The sequence below is a fragment of the Podarcis tiliguerta genome (assembly GCF_965153285.1).
Source record: "Podarcis tiliguerta genome assembly, chromosome: 14".
NCBI classification, from domain to species: Eukaryota; Metazoa; Chordata; class Lepidosauria; order Squamata; family Lacertidae; genus Podarcis; species Podarcis tiliguerta.
Window position 1 is genome coordinate 26,326,245 of NC_139547.1, and position 21,314 is coordinate 26,347,558.

The window sequence follows — 21,314 nt, forward strand, 5'->3', positions numbered from 1 at the left end:
TGCCCAAGGCAGCTGATATGAGAGGCGAAGGAGGGAGGGAAGCCGCCAGGCCAGCCTGTCTGCCTGCCTTTGTGTTTTCCAAGGGAGGAATTGTTTTTTTCTTTTTTTCTTTTTACAAAGCATGCCTGCTATAGCTGGCTCCGATCAGCTCCTCTAAGCAAATTCCACCATAATGCATGAATAAGCTTTTACGTTAAGAAGACAGAGGGACATTTCTGCAGGAGACAAAATTAATTTGTGTGAGACATTCTTGCACATTGCTTTTGCTTGCAAAAATGGGAACTTGCATTCTAATCTGATGCCTCCCAGTTGCCCTGACCTCCCCCACATAATGGCTGTCTCTGGGCAACCCGATCCTATGCTTGATGATTACTGGGAAATAAGTTGCACCGTGTTTCAGTTGGGGTTCTTCCCAAGTAAGTTTGCACAGGATAGCAGCCTTAGAGGCGAAGTGGAAAAACAAACCCACAAACAAGGGTGTAATAATTAATTTGGCAAATTGGCACTAAATGTTACTGAATTTAAAATGCATCTGTAAGAGTTAAGATTCATTTTAAATATATCCTCTGCTAAATCCTTTAAATATATCCTGATTTTGTCCGGGGATGCTTTATATAGACTTGCACATCTCTGGGACAGCTTCTGCATAGCTAGCTGCGATAGTGGGCCTGCATTGCTATGAAAGCTCCATTGTCTTTGACGATGCCTTCTTGCATGCTGGGTGATTATACGGTGTTGAAGAAGCTTTATGCTTTGCCTGCCAAAACAATAACAGATAATTTATTTAAACAAGGCCCTTGGTTCAGATTCCAAACCTCAGCCCCTGCAAATGCATAGTTAGGGCCAGCAGATTCAAGAAGGATGCTGCCTTACACTGCGTCAAATCACTGGTCCATCTAACTCAGTATGGTCTACACCAGGGGTCAGCAAACTTTCTTCGCAGGGGACCAGTCCACCGTCCCTCAGACCTTGTGGGGGGCCGGACTATATTTTTTTTTGGGGGGGGGATCCCCCCACCGACTCTCCCTGCCCTTCTCCACAGTACCAGATGAGCTCCAGTAGCTACTTACCTGTGCCTTGCGAGTGGCAGGGGCTGGCGCCGGAGGGATGATGAGTGGCGCAAAAGGGCTGGCTCTGGAGAGGGGCTGCTTAAAATGGCGGTCAGCCAACCACGGCTCAACAAAGCCCAGCCCTCTTCCTCCTCTAGGCAGGGCGGGGAGAATCCAGGAGGAGGGAGGGAGGAGGCGCCGCCGCGGTGTGTGTGAGGGAGCCCAAACGATCAGAATCCCCACGCTGATCTATGCAGCGATTCGCGGACCATCCGCGGGCCAGATCCAGAAGGTAATTGGGCTAGATCCGGCCCCGGGCCTTAGTTTGCCGACCCATGGCCTACACTGACCGGCAGTGGCTCTCCAGGGTGTCAGGCAGGGTGCATTCGCAGTTCTCCCTGCAGATGCCAGGGACTGGGCCTGGAGCCTTCTGCATGCAAGACAGATGCTCTACCACTGGGCTGTGGCCCCTCTACATAGCACTGTTTCTGCACGAAACTGAAAGGCAGCCCTTGGAACCTCCTGCCACCTGGGAAGTGTGAGGAAGTGTTTTCAGTCACCACAGCTGATCGTCCGTGATGCTCAGCATCACTGATCACACCAGTTTCGATTTTAGATCCCTTTTGGGTCAGGTACATTTATTCACTCCCCAAACCATCTCTCACGCCCTACAAACAGCAGGGGAGGCCCTGATAGGTGGGGTGCCTCTGACTGCTGCTTGGTTTGTTTCTTTATTTTATTTATTGGATAGCTCGATTGGTTAGAGCGTGGTGCTGATAACGCCAAGGTTGCAGGTTCAATCCCTGTTTGAGACAGCTGCATATTGCAAGGGGCTGGACTGGATGATCCTCAGGGTCCCTTCCAGTTCCACAATTCTATGATTTATTGCATTTATATCGCACCTCTTTCTCCAAGGAGCTTCAGGTGGTCTACATGGTTCTCCCTGCTCACTTAATCTCCATAACTACCTTGTGGGGTGGGTTAGGCTTAGAGGCAGCGACTAGCCCAAGGACACCCAATGAGCTTCATGGCTGAGTGGGGATTTGAACCCTGGTCTCCCAGATCCTGGTACACCACTCTAACCACTGCACCATACACAGGGCCTTCTTGGTGGTGGTTCTGTTTGTGGAGTGCCCTCCCCGGTATTCCACTTTAACCAGGCATTTGATTTTAATAATTTGATGTTTGCCGCCCTGTGCTCCTTTGGGAGGAAGGTTGGGATATAAATTTAACTTAACAAACCAATTTTATGTGGATAGCTAGTTCTGGCATGCCTTCTTCCTATGTATGTGTCTCAAGTTTGATTTTAAAAATGAAAGAAAATCAGCCCACAAGTCTTTAAAGTGCTGCCAGGAAATATGTCAAGTTATCGATATAACATTATTTTTTAAAAAATTAGGCAAGCTGTTTCTACTTCCGTAACACTAGCTTGTCTTTCTGGTTTTTGAGGGAAGTCTTGCAAAGGAAACTGTCAATGTCTGTTGCTTAAGTGTCTGATAGAATCTTATAATCAATAGTACAAAATGTTACACAACTGAGGGGGGAGAAAATCAAGTGTTTGATTTCCCTGTTTCTTGTGTGGAACAAATTGCTTATATTTTATGCAAGTCTTGATGGCTTTAAGTATCAAATTTAGTTTGGGATGGTTGTAGTTGTTGTTTAGAAAAAGACATTTGTATCAAAGGTTTTAAAACACATTTCGAGGATTCCTCAAAAACATTGTATGAGGATGAGCTGCTCATCTACCTCCTAGCGAGCAGAGATGGTAATGCAGAACTTGCCCATCTCACATAGACTAAAGCTGTAGCCCAGGGATAGCCATCCAGATGTTGTAGACTACAACTCCCATCAGCCCCAGCCAGCATGGCCAATGGTTGGGGTGATGGGAGTTGTAGTCCAAACCCTTCCGGAATGCACCATGTTGATTATCCTGCATAGTCATTACAATAGATTACTAAACTGCAGTTTAGTAATTCGAGGTATCACTGGTATTTATCATACATTTACATAGCTGTAATTCTCCACATAAAAGCTCAGCTGGAACCAGTTTTAAACAGAGGGTGGTTGAAGTGTAAATCGGTGGTTTGGGTTTTGGCTGTCTAATTAAGCTGAATGGGCAACCGATTTCAGATTTTAACAAAAGAACTGTGATGTATCTTGATAGCTGGGAATCGCTTTCCAGCCTTTGGAAAGCACTGTCCCGTCAGAGCTTAGGAAGTTTAGACCCTCCAGTTAGTGGGATAGGAAACAGTTTTGCAGTTTAAGTTTAGAGAGGTGGACATAGATCTTTGTAAAGAGTAAAACTAGTGTACAACACTGAGATACATACAGTGCTTCTTTTCTGGGAGGGACGCATACCCCTAAACATTTTGTGAATCAATGTACTTTGTCCATTTACTACATTTATTTCCCCCGATTCGAACTATAAAATGGTGGTTTTCTTAAGTCAAAATGAGAGCACCCCATAACATTTTTTAAGGGAAAAAAAAGCACTGGGTGCGTGTGTAGAAAAGTGACTTTCTTGAAAACTGAGGCAGGATCACTGGTTGTGCTACCTGTTGCCAGTGCTTATTTCTTTGTACAGTGGTACCTCAGGTTACATACGCTTCAGGTTACAGACTCCGCTAACCCAGAAATAGTGCTTCAGGTTAAGAACTTTGCTTCAGGATGAGAACAGAAATTGTGCTCGGCGGCGCATCAGCAGCAGGAGGCCCCATTAGCTAAAGTGGTGCTTCAGGTTAAGAACAGTTTCAGGTTAAGAACGGACCTCCGGAACGAATTAAGTACTTAGCCCGAGGTACCACTGCACTATGCTTTGTTTGCGTACCTGTCAAAAAACATAAACGCTACTAATTCACCCTAAATCTCCCGTGCTCTCTCTTACTGTGAAAGTTATAGATTGATTGTGCTACCCAATTAATGAAAATCCAAAGCAGCCAAACAGAGAGGAGGCTGTCTCCAGCCTCTCTTCATTATTCCCTGCTCTAGCCTTGCTTGCTTCAGTCCACATTTGGGGTGGGGGAAATCATTCTGCCATGCGATTGAATTATCCAACTGCTCCCATTGCAGGGTTGCAACAGAATCACTCAACCTCAGAAGAGGCAACTTCCCACTAGATCTCTGAATGAGTTGCTGGTCGAGACCCATCTCTCAATCCCTGATCAACAAGGCTTTCAGATGCGCCATCCCCGCTCCCACCACTTCCGCAGCCGGCAGACACCCCCCTCTCCTCACGGGTGGGCCGGCTCTGGTGGTTACGCTCTCTGGGGGATTGGGTAAACCTACCCACCCTCAAAGAAATAGTTTTTACATTAGGGTGTAGGAATCATCAGACTTTTGTTTTAGAGGTAGGGCTCATCTGTCAGGAATTTCGGGAACTCTGCCTGAAGGGCATGGAAAAGGGGTTTGATCCTATGCACGGAAATGATCTTCTACAGAGTCTGACCAAGGGTCTATCTAGCTCAGTATTGTTTGCACGGACTGGCAGGAGCTCAGCAGCATGCAAGGCAACTGCTCTACCGCTGAGCTATGGCCTCTCCTCCTGCAGCGTAAACGTGCACGGAGGCTCGGGTCGCATCGCTGCTCGGGTCGCTTTACTTGGGAGTAAGCCCCACGCAGGCAAAAGCTGAGCCGCGCAGGGCGGCGCTGCCTCGGCTGCCTGCGCAGCCACTTCATTCAAAACAGCGGCCGACAGGGAGAGAAAGGAATGTTGCATAAATATTGCGGCGAGCAGCCAATGAGAGCAACGGAATTTATTTCATTCAGGGACAATCTGTGATCTGGAGGAGGCGGAGACCCCCCCCGGCCAGCCGAGCCAATGGACGCGCTGCGGAGGCGGGGTGTCCCTCTGCCAAAGGCCAACCAGGGCTTTCGGAGCCTGAACTTTTGCCACCCTGAACAAGTTAATACATCCCGGAGGCGTGGCCCAGCCTCTCTGACTCCGGCGGAGGAGAGGCGTTTTAACCCTTGGCGCGCGGGAAGAGAACGTCTTTCCAAAGCCTTTTAAAGCAGGGGGTTGCCAACTTGCCTGCCTTGGCCCTGCTCCTCTGTCTTGAACAGCAGCCGGGCGGGGCGGGGGGCGGCGGGATAAATAAAGCAGGCGAAGCGATTCCCAGCACGCTTATAGACAAGCCAGGAAATATCTTCACTTGCTTAGGGTAATTGCTGATGCTGAATGGCGTTGCCAAATATGTTTTGCTGGGTCCTGTTCCTGTGCCTTAAAAGAACAGTTTATCTGAATACTGTGAAAGGCTTCACTGTCTGCTTTCTGCAGAGCCGGCTGACAGGAGCAGGGATTTGTGGTCATCAGGGTCAGTTGGCTACCCTGGTATTAGAGGCTAGGGAGTAGGAGGGGGAAGAAGTGTCAGCCCACTCAGAGATTTCAAGACCTCATCCTTTCTCTCTCTTCCATACACTCGCAACTGTAGAACAACTTTGCAAGATATGAAGGAGGAAAGAATGAGTAAGATAAAAAGTCCACATACCCAGCAACTAATTGAATATCTCTCCAAATTTCACAAGCAAGGCATGAGGATTCTCCTGTAAACCCAACTGGTCCTCACTACCTCTGAAAGTATAATGCTTGGGTCTCCTGCAAACCCACAATTTCTTTGGCATTTGAGAAATTTATACAATAACAATTTTATTATTTTATATAATAATCTAAGGAGGACACAACAAACAGAAAGAAATGTATGTGTGTTTATACAGCAAATATCCCCAATGCATCTGTACACATCAGATAATCTTGGAAATACCAAGCACTGTTGCATATTATGAGCACTGTCCAGCATTATTTAGCCCCAACAATGCGGCAGACACTTCTGTCCGTGTCCAGAGTCAAGCAGGGTTGGGCTTGGGAGAGTTTACATCCAAACAAGGCAACAGCTTCAAAAACAAAACACACCAGACAAAGCGAAAGCAACTCCTTTCTGGAGCCATCTAAACCCCCAAATTTGCATTTTGAGATTATTTCTGTACTTACACTTTGTGTTACGGGACATTGGTGATAGTGCCCTTTAGCTTCTCCTTTTATGCAGTCCAGGGCCTCACTTTTTTATGAAGATGAGCCTCGTGGAGCAGACTATTTTTTTAAAAAAACAACCACAACAAAATGCAATCTTTGAAATGATACGTTGTCGGTGCTGCTATTAAAAAACATACAGCAACCCTGCATTAATGAGATGAAGCACAGAGAGAACTGCAGCCACTGCACACTGCTGCAGGGCAGTTTGGGGTGTGCAGATGAGTCTTTGCAAAACAAGGGGTGTGGTGTTGTGATGTGTGTGTCCCAGGGAGAGCTAGGGAGTTGAACTGAGGGTGTGATTCTTGGAGGACAGAAATGCCCTTCCATAGTCTTTATCAGCTAGCAAACACAGGAAGCAGCCTAATACTGAGTCAGGCCATTGGTCCATCTAGCTCAGTATTGTCTACACTGACTGGCAGCAGCTCGCCTCTTCAGGGTTTCAGGCACGGGTTTCTCCCAGCCATACCTCAAGATGCTGGGGAGTAAAACAGGAGATCTTCTGTATGCAAGGCAGATGCTCTATCTCTGAGCTTCAACCCTCCTGTTCTTTTAAAGCAAATGGTGATTCCAAATGTGGCAGCCATGTTTAGCTTTATCCCCTGCGCTTCTTGGACTTTTGCTAAATAATTAAAGGTGAGCCTGTAGTTGCATCCACTTCTGCAATGGGGATTCAGATTCCTTCTGAACTGTTTGCACCCAAACAATTTGCAAGCAGGCGTTTTCTGTCCCAGCACTTTCCTTACGAATGAAACTTGCTTCTCGGCCTTTTTGCTAAGATCAAGTGTAGTGTAGAAACTTGCCCTAAACTGCATGTAACCAATGGATAAAAAGTTGCCCTACTGCAGCCTCTACGTCCCAGCCAAACCTATGTGAGATGCTAATTTTCGGCTTCAGTTTCCCCCTGTGTTAAAATGGGATGAACAGCTGCCTACATCACAAGGTGATGCTGCTTGCGGGCGCCAGTGGAGTTTGCAACCCAAGAGATATGTGCCAGGGTCCCTGCCTTGCAGTGTGCAGTGGCTGGGATCCCATGCAGGAAAATGCAATTTGGAAGCTATACCCCAGCAACCCTTGCAAATCTGCACACTTTCTTCCCGAGGTATGTTTCCCAGAACCTGCCATGCAGCTTCGATGTTTTGGGCAGTGTCCCATCCTGTGTCCCAAGGATGTAGAACTTGCAGCCTTCCAGATCTTACTGAACTACAACTCCCACCAGTGCCGGATTTAGGGCAGTGTGGGCATTTCCTCCACAAAAGGAACTGAACCAAGGGGGCGCAAAATAATAACATTTATACTGGTACCTACTGAAAGTTAAGCCTCAGTCAGACAGGGAATTGAGTTGCCACAACTGACATACTGCACTTGAGAGCATGAGCAGAACAAAAGTCCAGAAGGGATTGATGGGAGCAGATTCCCCACCCCTGTAGACACCCACTTAGTGCACTTGTAGCCTGATCTCAGGCAGGTCTGCCCAGAAGTTAACTCCCACTGAGGTTATTAATTTTGCATGCTTACTTGGGACTAGGTCTCATTCATCACCATGGGATTTAGTGAAAAAGGATGAACATTCTATGGAGCTTCAAATGCAGGAGCTCAGTGAAGACTTGCTCAGCCAGTTCATTAATATTATTACTATCAATATTATTACTGAATAAAAGAAGACATTCTTAGAATCATTGCCTCTTGGCCCACTAACCTACCTCACAGGGTTGTTGTGGGATTAAATGAGGAGGGGGAGACCTGTGGACACCACCTGGAGCTCCTTGGAGGAGGCGGGATAAAAAATGCCTCCAATAAACAAATAAACACTTTGGCCATTTGCACACAGCAGATAGGAAGCAAAAGGGCACGAGAACTTATTATAATTCGCTCCCATTTCCCAGCCTCTTTTTATTATTGTTGTTCTTATTAGTTCTTTTGCGAATCGTCTTCCTCACAGAAGCTCCTTCCCTTCCCTTAATTATTATTTTAGGGGTGGGGGCCAAGAGGGTGCCCCAAAACCAGAAGCGCGGAGGGAGAGAGCGAAGGGGGAGCGAGAAGCCAGCAGAGGCGAGCGAGAACCGGGAGGCGTTTTCCTTTAAGAGTTAAGAAACTTGAAACCTTGTTTGCGCAACCATCAGTGCAGCTCCGCGCCGCCAAAGTGTCTAGACTGGCACATGATGGGAGGGAGCCAATGACTCCAGCGCTCTCCTAGGGGGCCCTGCGTGTGTGTTTTAGAAGAACAAAAAAGAGAGAGAGGGAAGAAGTGGGGGGAACAGAGAGAGGGAGGGAGAGGCGACGAGGGTCTCCGCTGTTCGGGAGGCAGATCTCGGCGGCCCCCCAAGCCCGGGGGGCGGAAGAAGGAGGAGGAGTGAAGTCGGGGGGCTCTACCCTGGGTGGACGCCTCTGCCCCCAGGAGCCTCGCCGGCCCTTCTGCAAGCACCGAGGGCTTCGCTTGGCGTGGATTTGCTGAGGCTGCTCCGGACCGCCGAGGAAGATTTGGGGCGCCTTTTCTCCCCGAGCGGCGGCGGCGAAGACGGCGCTTCTTCTCATGCGCCTGCTGCAGTGCTGCTGCTGCCTCTCCTGCCGCCGCCGCCGCGTTTCTCTCGGGCTGGGATCTTGAGTACCGAGCCAAGCCATGCGCGGCGCTGCCAGCCTGCTCCTTGCCCCGGGGGGCGGCCAGCCTCTAACTTGGGAAGGCGTCGGGGCAACTTTTTAAAAGGCGCCCCAGCCAGACGCAAAGGAAGGACCGCGGCGTCGAGGGTTTGCCAGGGCGAAAAGGAAAAAGCCTGGGGGAGTTTTGTTGTTTTGTTTGCTTGCGCGCTTGTTCGTGGAAGGGCTCCCTCGCAAGCAGGGGGGCCGGCAAGCCTTCCCCGTCCCCTCCTGGCTCTCGGGGCTCCATGTAGGGCCGAGGGGGCGGGCTGCGGCGGATCCCCCGCTCGCCAGGACGCCGGCCTGCGGGGCTCCGCTCTATGCCATTGCTGCCTCCTTCCCCCATGTGGCTGCCCGGCCGGCGCTTCTGGGCGAGTGGCTGGGCCGGGCGGGCGAGGAGCCCCCGCGGTTGCTCCGGGCGCCGGCGCCGCTGCCGTCGTTGCTGGGTCTCCTTCATGCGGCCCTCGTTTGGGAGGATCTGACCCGGAGCCAGGAAAGGCCAGCAGCTCCGCGGCCGGGCGAAGCGTATGTTCAGGTCCAAACGGGCAGGGCTTGTGCGGCGACTTTGGAGAAGCCGGGTTCTCCCCGACAGAGAAGGCGTCGGAGGAGGGGGAGGAGGAGGAGATGGTGGCGGCGGCGGCTCCACCGGCAGTAGCACCGGCAGCCTCAGGAAGAGCCATGAGCGAGGGGGCAGCGACGGCAGAAGCCCGGAGAAGCCCCCTGCGAGCGGCAGGCGAGCGGTGACCGGCGGAGGCGCCGTCGAGGAGCCGTGCGCTTTGGAGAGGTCCATGGCGCACGGCGAGGGCGACCCTCCGGCGCCCCCCGAGGTGGAAGAGGAGGCAGCGGCCGTAGCAGCAGCAGCGCGGGAGGACGCCGAGGATGGCGGCTCCGACGGCGGCCTCGAAAGGGACAGCCCGTGGTGGGCGCAGGAGAGCGACGGCATGACCGTCACCTGCTGCCTCTTCAAGGAGAGGGACGCCGACGCTGACGCCGTCTCGCCCCGGCCCCGGGAGCTGCCAGCCCGGGAAGGGCGCTCCAGGCTCTCTCTGCTGGAGCAGGAGCTTAAGGCCGTCACGTACTCACTCCTGAAGCGCCTCAAGGAGCGCTCCCTCGACAGCCTCCTCGAAGCCGTCGAGTCCCGCGGCGGGATGCCCAGTGACTGTGTCCTTGTCTCCCGCGCCGAGGTGCGCCTGGGCGGTCAGGCGGCCCCTCCGCACCTCCTGCTGGGGAAGCTCTTCCGCTGGCCGGACCTCCAGCACCCGGCCGAGCTGAAGCCCCTGTGCGAGTGCGGCAGCTTCGGCCTCCCCGACGGCCCCACGGTGTGCTGCAACCCCTATCACTTCAGCAGGCTGTGCGGGCCAGGTTAGTAGCACCGTCGATTGCCTCGGGGCCACCTGGGGCGCGGGAGGGCTGGGCAGCTGGGATGTCCTGAGGCTGATCAGGGAGGGGGACTGGAGTATTGGGGAAGGTGCATCTTCATAAAGGATCCACAGTTACACCTCCTCCCATTTGAAGTATTCAGTGTTGAAAATCAACATGCACAGGCATCTTGGTGAAAATTCTCTCACTTTGACCATGGTGGCTGAATAGGAGCACCATAGATAGAGCCACTGTATTTCTGAATTCAGTTGCTGGGGGCAAACGACATGGGGAGAATCTTATCACCTGTGTGGCTTAAATCAAGGGGATTGCTGCATTATGGGATCCATAATGCTGGCCTAGATCAGAGATGGGGGACCTGTGGCCCTTAGACGCTGTTGGGTTCCCTGCTCCCATGGATCACAGGATCTGCAGTTGAACAGTGTCTGCAAGACCAGCGGTTCCCCATCTCTAGGTCAGATGAATCTTTGGTCTGAACCAAGAGGGAATGATGTTTTTGCAAGTGTAAAAGTTTGCCTGGAGTGGCATAAGCAACTTCCAGAATAGTTTGCCATAGGAGGCATCTCAAAGGTGGGCAGATGGAGTTTGGTAAGGATAGCCAATTTGATGCCCTTCAGATGTACATAGGAAGCTCCCTTCTTCTGAGTTAGACCTGTGTCCATCTGCCTCAGTGTAGCCTATGTGGTCCCCTCCAGATGCTGGTGTACTACAACTCCCATCAGTTCCATTGGCCAGGGATGACGAGAGCTGTTGTCCAACAACACCTGGCTTCCTGGAGATGCAAGGGATTGGGCCTGGAACCTTCTGCATGCAAAACAGGTGCTCTACCCCTGAGCTACCGCCCTTTCATAGGGCTATGGTTGTTGAACTACAACTCCCAGCCAGCATGGCCAGTGGTCAGGGTCAGGGATGATTGGAGTTTGGGTCTGACAGCATCTGGAGGGCATGATGACGGCTGTCGGCTCAAACTGCCAGATACAACGACTGTCCTGTGGAAGTTGGTGCACAACAATCTTTGTTAGTCTTGGAAGGTGCTGCAGAATTCTGGTGCCTTTGTATCTCTTTCTCACTCTGTTTATTTGAGAGGCGCTCAGCCTGCTTTGAAAACAAGTTTTCAGTGCCAGATCTCAGGCTTGGCACATGTGACATGATGGGAACCTCCTTGGGGCAAGGACCTGAATTTTTGTGTGTGAGAAAGTCTGCAAAGTGCCATGTCTAGCGATAATCTTGTATATGTAGCTAATCGTAGCAGCATAGGAAGGAACATCGCAAACTGGTTCCTCTAGCTCACTACTGTCTACACTGGCTGGCAGTGGTTCTCCATGATTTCAGTCTTTCTCCCTGCCCTACCTGGAGATTAAACATGGGACCTGCGTGCAAAGCAGATACTTTATCACTGAGCTACAGCCCTTCCCTGCATATCTGAGCATGTGCAGAATGGATTCTGGGATTCTGGTGCATCGTGTTGAAGTCATAGGGTGTGACCTCCAGGACGCCTAGAGCCACACAGTACCTCTCTGTTTATGGTTAACAACTTCTAGCCATTTCCTTCTTAAGCCAGGAATGTTGATCCGAACTTATTTTGTCCACTGCATGAGCAGTTCAAGTTGCAGGCCACTTTGGGGATGATAGGTTTGGAATGGTGATGGTTCACGCAAATGCATGGAACCAGAGACCTCTCAGCCTTCCCACCCTAGGGCTGATTCACATGTGCACGTCCTGCACTTGAAAACTGCAGCACCTAACGGTGGGCCACCGTGAAGGAAGCATTACAGGAGCTTCCTGTTCCCCTCAGACCCAGGGCTTCCCATACCAAGTTGGTGGACACATCCCACTGCCATTCATCAAGACCTGGTTCACTTAGAAACCGCAGGCATCAGATAAAACAACCTGCATGTGTGGATGCACCATCACAGTTCCAGGGGCCGCCAAGAAAACTGTAAAATGTCGCCAGGGGCTTGCAGAAGTCAGTGGGCATCTTCAGCTTCCAGTATTCCAGCTGAGGGTGATCCAGTGTTGAGAAACCAAGTGATGTACATGCTTGTCTGAAGTGGTCCTTATTTATTGCACCACCTGTGGCAAGTGGCTATTTACTACCAGAGCAGAGCAGCTTGAAGGTTCTGTGTGGCCCAGATCCGTTGATGTTTGGTGCTCGGCCCTTGGAAGTTGAACTGATTTTCCTTTTCAGTGCTGACAGGGCTGTTGTGCAATGTTGACAGGCGCAGTGTGGAAAGCGCACTGGTTACAGTATTTTTGGTCCAACATAGTCCATGACGATTGGTTAAAGAATTGAAGCCAGAGACGTCATGCTGTGCCCAGGCCCGTATCCCAACTTTTGAGAGTGAGAGATAAAAACATAAGTATAGCCCTGTTGAATCAGGCCAGACGCCCATCTAACATAGCATCCTTCTCTCACAGTGGCCAACCAGATACCTATGGAAAGCCCACAACAGCATTCTCCCCATCTGTGATTCCAGCAAGTGGCATACAGAGGCAAACTGCCTTTGACATTCACTGATAGCCTCAAACTCCGTGAATCTCTCTAATCCTCTTTTAAAGCCATCCATGTTGGTGGCCAGCGTAATAATAATAATAATAATAATAATAATTTATTATTTATACCCCACCCATCTGGCTGGGTTTCCCCAGCCACTCTGGGCGGCTTCCAACCGAATATTAAAAACAATACAGCATCAGACATTAAAAACTTCCCTAAGTTTTTAGGGAAGACAAGCCTTCAGTTGTCTGTTAAAAGTAAAATAGTTGTTTATTGCCTTGACATCTGCTGGGAGGGCGTTGCACAGGGCAGGCGCCACTACCAAAAAGGCCCTCTGCCTGGGTCTCTGTAACCTCACTTTTTGCAGCGAGGGAACTGCCAGAAGGCCCTCAGCGTCCGGGCAGAATAATGGGAGTGGAGACGCTCCTTGAGAATGTAGGAGGACAAGCCACTTCATCGATGCCAAACGCGTTACTAGGGGAAAAGGCCAGCTGAAGATGGTGGCCAAGGTGACACATCATGTTTAGCTGGAAACCTTGGTTTACACAAGAACATTGTGCCCGCTCTGATCCTCCACATTCATGTTGGAAGGAAACAAAGCATGATTCCTGAAGCTACAACTGAACTGTAAGAACATATGAAGAGCCTGCTGGATCAGGCCAATGGCCCATCTAGTCCAGCATCCTCTTCTCACAGGGATCATAGTTTGTTTAGCTCAAGTAAACCATGACTGGTATGGCAAGAACAAACTTTGGTTTATCATTATGGTTTGCTTGGGGTACAGCAAACCATGGTCCCAGGTTCTGCCATCACACTAAAGCCAGGGATTGTGGTTGGTTCCTCCTGTTGTGAGTACCAAGGAGGGAAGTGGGTTGGGCTCATTGTTCCAGATGTTTTCAACTACAGCTCCCACCATTCCTGACCATTGGCCATGCTAGCTGCGGCTTTTAAATATATATATATAAATGCAAAGATGCTTTAAGGTCTACCAGCCAAAAAGCCCTGGAGCAAAGCAAAACTGGCAACAGAGCACCTTTGCTCATATTTCAATTCCTCCCTCTTTTGGAATAGATCGTAGCTTAAATTAGGGAAAGCACTCAGGGTCTATTTATATACACAGGGATCTCTTATATAGTATTATACACACACGGACACACATTTGGCACATTCTTGTTTTCTTAAATTAAAATACTGCTTTGCTTTACTTTACGCATGTCTAAAACCAGGTATGTTGGACAGCAGGTGGTAATGCCGTACTAAAACACAGGCCTTTATTGAATAGCACCCTAGTGTAGTGCTTGTTCTGGGCTCTGTCTGTCTCAAGGGTTTGCTGAAGACTGATGTCAAGCATTGTCCGAGCGAGGGCTGTTTCACACATGCATGTGCATCCCTTGACTTCTCTGATTCATGCATCTTTGCTGTACATTTGCTGACTCGGGCAGATTTCGTGTGAAGCCTTGAATCTGAGTAGATGAAAAAGTCCCTGGGTCACCCATTCACATGCGCACGCACAGAACACCTGATTCTTGGCCCACTTAGAAAGCTGCATCATCTCCCTGGATCAAAGGCTGCACTGGAAACCTGTTTGCTGAATTTAAACTTTATATGTTACTTATAGTTATTGCATGTATGAAATGCCACTCAGTGGCCGTATTCAAAGTGACGAATGAAATCGGCATTGGTTATCCGGTTGCAAGGGAGACTTAGTTCTCACAAGCAGCTGATGAGCTTGGTAAGAGTTGTCCCTCCTCAGATTGCAGGGTGGGGCTTGCATGATTGAAAAAAAAAATTCCTTGCCCACAAAAAACCCTAGATGTCAGGGGAAAGAGTTCCCATCTTGGCTTCCTTTGTATCTCCAGGGAATCTGTGTTTTTGTTAAGGAACAAAGAAAATTGCTGCCTTATACTGGGTCAGGCCATTGGTCCATCTAGTTCAGTATTGTCTACACTGACTGGCAGCTGCTTTTCATGGTTCATGTTAGGGACATTTCTGGTCCTACCTAGAGAGATTGAACCTAGGACCTTCTGCATGTAAACCAAATTGAAGCCTGCCTACTTCTTCATGGTTGTATTAGGGATGAGGGCTCTCCTGGACCCTTCTCTGTGTGACAAGAGGTGATGTTGGTCACAGTAATGTTGGTCACAGTGATATTTGACCTGGGGGAAGCGGGGCGTTTTCCTCCCCTCTCCAGATTGCTGTTTCCCCGATCAACGCTCCACTCATTGCTTGACTCTAAACAAGGAATTGTGACCCGACATAGGGAAGCTATCAGACACATTAGTCCACCAAGCTCTATATTGTCTGCACTGATTGGCAGCAATGACTCTCCAGGGTTTAAGGAAGGGTTCTCTCCCAGTCCTAACTGGAGATGCTGTTGGGGATTGAACCTGCAACCTTCCGCATGCAAAACAGATGCTGTGCCAAACAGCTGGTGGGAATCCTGTTCAGCCGCCCATCTGGCTGCAGACATTTCCCAGGTATGATCCTCTACAGACTTTCAAGCTGGTGTAACCAATGAGTCCAGTCTCCATTCAGATCCCTCCTGCTATGAATTCTGCACCTGGCAAGTTCTTCTCTTCTCAGCCTCAGAACTGTAAAATGCAAATGGAGGCCTACCCTACAGGGTTGTTGTGAGGATTATAACATGGCAATGGATGGAGCTCCAGAGAATATTGTTTATGATTATTATTTTCAGAGTGTTCAGGACCAGAAACACGGATGCTGAATTCTGCATCCAGACCCAAATTCTGCACCTTTTCTGTGATTGTGTGGGAACCATGAAGCCCCAGGTGTGGGAACCCTTTTGCCACTAATCCAGAATGAGTGCAAGTGGAGTGTTGGAATAGGACCTGGGAGACCAGGGTTCACATTCCCTTTCGCCTGTGAAGCTCACTGGGTGACCTTGGGCCAGTCACTATCTTTCAGTGTAACCTACCTCGTAGGGTTGTTGTGAGGACGGCTGCGAGAGCCATGTATATCACCATGAGCTCCTTGAAGGAAGGATGGGATGTCCATGTAATAATAGTCATAGAAAATCTGGACAATCAGCTAGACAAAACATGGTATTAATTTCCTTCAAGACAGTTACCCATTCTTCTGCTTCAGGGGCTGTGAGGTGGGCTGTCTGTACCTTAGTGGCTGAACACTAGCTTAGCAGGCTGGAAGTCCCAGGTTCAGTCCTCGCTATCTCCAGGTAGGACTGGGTAAGGCCCATATTTGTAACCCTGGTGATTCCCTGCCAGTCAGAGTAGACAGTATAGTGGTACCTCGGGTTACAGACACTTCAGGTTACAGACTCTGCTAACCCAGAAATAGTACTTTGGGTTAAGAACTTTGCTTCAGGATGAGAACAGAAATCATGTGGCGGCAGCGGGAGGCCCCATTAGCTAAAGTGGTACCTCAGGTTAAGAACAGTTTCAGGTTAAGAACGGACCTCCAGGACTAATTAAGTTCTTAACCTGAGGTACCACTGTACTGAGCTAGACAGATCAGTGGTCTGACTGGTTTGAGGCAGTTTCCTATGCCCATATTTTTACCTGCACCCCAGGGTGGGTTCCTGGGTGTCCCAGATGAAGCAGGCTGCAGTCACCCTCACCTTTGCACAGTTCTCCCAGCTTCCTTTAGTGGAAGTCTTGAGGCATCAAGAGGGGGCAGGTTTCTCCACCGCTTAACACCAGCAACACCTGTTGATCCCAGCAGAGCACATCAATGGATGGTGTGCTCCAGGCAGCAAGGGGTTAATGTTTTGCATCAGGGGCTGCAATTTGAGGTGGGGTGGGGTGGGGGAAGAGAGGCTGGCTTCCCTTGGCTGGCCCCCTTCACTCCCTGTGGCCATGGGGTCTATAGGATGCCAGGAGGGTGAAGTAAGAGTAGGCAGCCCTTGTACTCACTGTAACTTAATACAGAGTAGTGCAAATGAGATTTCTCCCTTCATCCCGAAACACCATCTTCTGCGCATTCTTACTGTGTGTTTTTGAAAAGGGCCGTGTTAGACAAAGTTTGGCAGGATGGCGCCTTTTACAACCTGGTGTCCCGTCCCCCCCAGATGTTTTGAAGTACAGTTACCATCAGTGTTGTTGTTGTTTTTAACATCCAGGATCCCTTCCCCTCTTCTGTTGCCATTGGACCAAATTCACACACAAAACGCCACCATCCATTTCTGCTTCCATCAGAGGAATAGTTAGCGTTCACCAAAGCATTTGGGAAGATCCAAGATTCTCCCTTATCTCATTCCTCTGCTCTGACAGCAGGCGCTGGAAATGTAGAAATCAAGACCAGCAAAAGCAAACAAACAGCTTGGTGGCATTTTAAAAAAATATAGATCCACTTTGTTTGAGTTTGATTCCCAAAGGGGCTTCTGCGAACACGTGTTAACTTAAGCAAAACCCTGTGGGAAGAAAAGGCTGAGCAGGTTTTGGACTTGTTTTCCCAAGACAGCCGTAAGTAAATTTGCACAGGAGTAAGAGCCATCACACAAGGAAGTGTGCTTAACTCTCATCGCAGGCTCCTTCTCTTTAAAAAGGCAAATTTTGCCTTGCCTGTTTTTGCATTTTTTGTTTTCGGTGGTAGTAACCGTATCCACAAAATTACTGCCCTTTCGGCAATGCCGAAGGAGACGTAACCTTTTTGGAGGGGATGTATAGAAAATCACTGGTTTTCTTCAGGCAAAAGAAAATGGGAGTTAAAGAGAAACGCACAAACACACAAGTCTCTTTTTCTTTTGGCCTGGCATTATCCCCTTTCAACCGAGATCAGTTTCAAGTTGTTCTTAAAAAGCACCCCCTTCCTTCCCCCCTCCCTCCCTTCTTTTCCTTAGCAGGTTCCCCCCTCTTGCTATTTAGGTGAAGAAGTGGTGATAATATGCAGTTTGCATTTTGCTGGCGCCAGCCTGACTGGCAATTTATCTGACTGCCTCTCTTAAAGCTGCAGTGCCCCTTTTCCTAACTTCTGGGTTTTTTTTATTATTATTGCAAGTTGGGTTTTTTCCATTTTTTAAAAAAGCAGCAAAACCTGCCTTCCTGTTGAAACTCCTTAAGAGAAGGAAAAACCAGCTCTACGAACCTGAATTTTCTGTTGCCCTAACTATAGAATTCAGTTCACGTAGAAATTAAATTGTCTAAGAAACTTGACTTGGACACAGGATCCTAGATCTTGTTCTTTGGTTGACAGGAGTCTCTCTCTCTCTCTGTGTGTGCACTTTTCTCTCTCTTAATTCTGTTCTGAGTTGCTGCAAGGGGAGCGGGGAATCTCCCCCCTTTTTTTGGCAAGTCAGCTTTCCTTAATTTCCTTAATTCTCTTTGTTTTGCAATCCCCATTCACTTTGGATCTTTCCTACAGGGAGTGATGGAATTTCTTTCTCTCGAATATTCTCTCGAATATCACTGGAACACGGAGTACCGTGTTCTTTGTAACAAATGTGCACTGACTTTGTGTCGAGGGTTTTGGATGGAAGGGTTTTGTTGAACACCTCTCAAGAAAGAGAACCCCCAAAATGCAGCTTTTGAAAAAATGTGACAGTGTTGCTTTGGATTCTTTCCGCAGCAGTGTCAAAACTCTACAGATGACTTTCTTGGCTCCTAGAGAAACCCCATAATTTGTCACCCTTTGGATTTTGGAACAGGGTATTTTCAGGCACCTCTGAAAACTATAGTTCCCAGGTTTCCTTTGGGCTGGTAGGATGAGTTGAAATTGAAATAAACTACAGTGGTACCTCGGGTTAAGAACTTAATTCGTTCTGGAGGTCCGTTCTTAACATGAAACTGTTCTTAACCTGAGGTACCACTTTAGCTAATGGGGCCTCCCACTGCCACTGTGCCGCCACCGAGCGATTTCTGTTCTTATTCTGAAGCAAAGTTCTTAACCCGAGGTACTACTTCTGGGTTAGCACAGTCTGTAACCTGAAACGTCTGTAACCCGAGGTATCACTGTAGTTGAAAACTTTTCTTTTAAAAATTTGAAGTGTTGATGTCCTGTCATAGTTTGGTTCCCTCAGCTTGCAGTCTTGTTTGGAGCACCAATGTTGAGAGTTAGTTGCCCTGAAATTTCAAGTAAACACTCAGTTCTCATTGTACACTGATGAGGAATAGGGCTGGGCAATAATGGGTTTTCATATTGCGATATATCACCAGCTAAACATCACAATATATCAATATATCACGATATCTGAAATATGAAAGGAAATACGCAGAGGTGAACAGGACAATATCCTGGTAACTGCTACTACTGTTTGTGCCGCCGCCATGAGGCCTTGCAGGCTACTACTGCTGCTGCCACCAGCTCCTGTCACAGCCATGAGGACTTGCAGGCTGCCACTGATTGTGTCGCCACGCCTTGCAGGTTGCTGTCACTGCTGCTGCTGACATGTACCGCGGTCATGGCAAGCTGTTTCTGCCACTGCCGCTTCTGCCACCTAGTAGGCCTGCTGGCAGTTTGGCAGCCCCAGATTATATGTATTCACTATAACTCATCGTCGTACTTTGGATTGTCCTGTATACCACCATTTGGTAGCCAAGCCCAAAACCCAAAGTCCTGTTGGGATTCATTTTGGCATGCCTGCTGATGAAACCAAGTGTTTGATTATTGGTAATATTGTCATTTATCCGTTTTAGACCCCTAAGTAGCAGCAGTTGCCAGGACATTGTCCTGTTTGCCTCTGTATAGTTCCTTATTTCAGACATTGTGGTAAATGGCAACATTTAGCAGGTGATGTTGTGAGGTTTAGCTTCTGATAACATTGCAGTGTTTAGCTGGTGAGTTATCGCAATGTTGAAAACTAGCTATCTCCTAGCCCAGGCACCCCCAACCTTGCGGCCCTCCAGATGTTTTGGCCTACAACTCCCATGATCCCTAGCTAGCAGGACCAGTGGTCAGGGATGATGGGAATTGTAGTCCAAAACAACTGGAGGACTGAAGGCTGGGGATGCCTGACCTAGCCCCTACACAAATTGTGATTCGCGATATATTGCTAGCTAAAATATTATGAAACAATTATCACGATGTGAACTCCAAACCAGGGTTTTGGACGATATATCGACCAGTCCTAATGAGGAAGTTCTGGAACTTGAAAAGGCAATGGTGCCTATTCCCAAGCAAACAGGCGTTTTGTTCCTTTTTAGGAGCAGGAGTTTGCTAGCCACAAAGTGCATCATATTCCCAGTGAACCTGGCCAGAGGTACCCTCCTTGTCTTTGATGGGTCTACAGCAGAGTAAATTGGATTAAGGACTGCAGCCAGTGGCCTCCTTAAGACCCAATTCTAGTTCATTGTGGTCCATGAAAGCACTTCTCCCCATTTTGTAGCATACACCCAGCACCTTGAGGGGTAATGTGTTGCTAAATAACTATACTTTGTGATGTGTTTATGAATGCTTTGTCTTAGGCAGGGGTCAGCAAACTTTTTCGGCAGGGGGCTGGTCCACTGTCCCTGGGGGGGAATGAACAAATTCCTATACCCCACAAATAACCCAGAGATGCTTTTTAAATAAAAGGACACATTCTACTCATGCAAAAACACGCTGATTCCTGGACCATCCGCGGGCCGGATTTAAAAGGCAATTGGGCCGGATTCGGCCCCTTGGCCTTAGTTTGCCTACCTATGGTTTTAGGAGTGAGTAATGGTGCCCAGTGTCTCCACAAAAACAAGGCGATAGAGATTCCACCATAATTTCAGCCAAATGGTTCCTTCCTTGGTGTGGGAGCAAATGCTTCTGTAACCTAAACTTCCAGGGGTTGTTAATCAGTGTCTTCCTTGCTTTTCAGAATCTCCACCCCCTCCTTACTCCCGGCTGTCTCCAAATGACGAGCAAAAGCCACTGGGTAAGTATCTCTTTTTTCCCCTGCACATTGCTGGAATCCTGGACTTGTGTGTCTTGCTGTGATTTTACGCGAAGTGTTCAAAAGCTGCTGCAGGCCAAGCCCATCTCATTCATTTCTTTTAAATCCTGCTTTCTGCCATTTAGGCCTCACAAAGTGTGGCTTGCAACAACAACAAAAAGACGATTGACAAAATCCCAAACACAGACGAAACTCCCCAAATTTAAAATCTCAGAGACGAAAAAGAGCGTCAGAATGTTTTGGAACAAAGGGGAAGCGTTTGTAGTGCAAAGGCCTCCTGAAATGAAATTGTTCTAACCAGGCTTTTGAAACCTCAGCAGGGACTGTGCCTGTCTGACTTCTGGTGGGAGGAAGTTCCACAGGGTTGCACCCTGAAGGCACGATGACTTGTTGGCATGAGTTGTGCTTCTGGGCCATGGAGGACCACTTAAAGTGCTTCCCTAGAAGATCCCAGGAACGCTCTTGGGGATGTACAGGGACAGCGACTCTTCGGGGTTTCAGACAGAGAACATACTTAGCCCTGCTTTGAGATTCTGGAGATAGAAACTGTGTGGGACATTCTGCTACTGAGCTAATGTCCCCCCCCCCCCAAAAGCTCTATTTATAATCTTTGGTTACCACATTTTTCACTGATAGGGCACTTGAGCTATTGGCACCTGTACAGTAGGCAGAAAGTCCGACAGTTGCAGACTGGTTGCCTTTTGTCTGTCTGCCACCCGCAGATCAGTGCAGCAGTAGGGGAATCATAGAACTGTAGAGTTGGAAGGGACCCTGAGGGTCATCTAGACCAACCCCCAGCAATACAGGAATCTTTTGCCCAACATAGATCTCAAACCCACGACTCTGAGATTGATCGAGTCTCGTGCTCTGCCGACTAAGGGAAAACTGAGTCTGCTAAAA

General features: G+C 48.8%; 1 protein-coding gene across 1 annotated transcript in view; it reads left to right on the forward strand.

The window, feature by feature from the left end:
• The first annotated feature begins 8,187 nt into the window (after nucleotides 1–8,187).
• Nucleotides 8,188–21,314, forward strand: part of SMAD6 (SMAD family member 6) — a 55,868-nt gene continuing 42,741 nt past the window's right edge. The window contains exons 1-2 of the mRNA XM_083412131.1: nucleotides 8,188–10,068; nucleotides 20,340–20,396. Of these exons, the coding sequence (XP_083268257.1) occupies nucleotides 9,234–10,068; nucleotides 20,340–20,396 (892 nt within the window). The 5' untranslated portion in view covers nucleotides 8,188–9,233. The remainder of the gene's footprint in view (nucleotides 10,069–20,339; nucleotides 20,397–21,314) is intronic.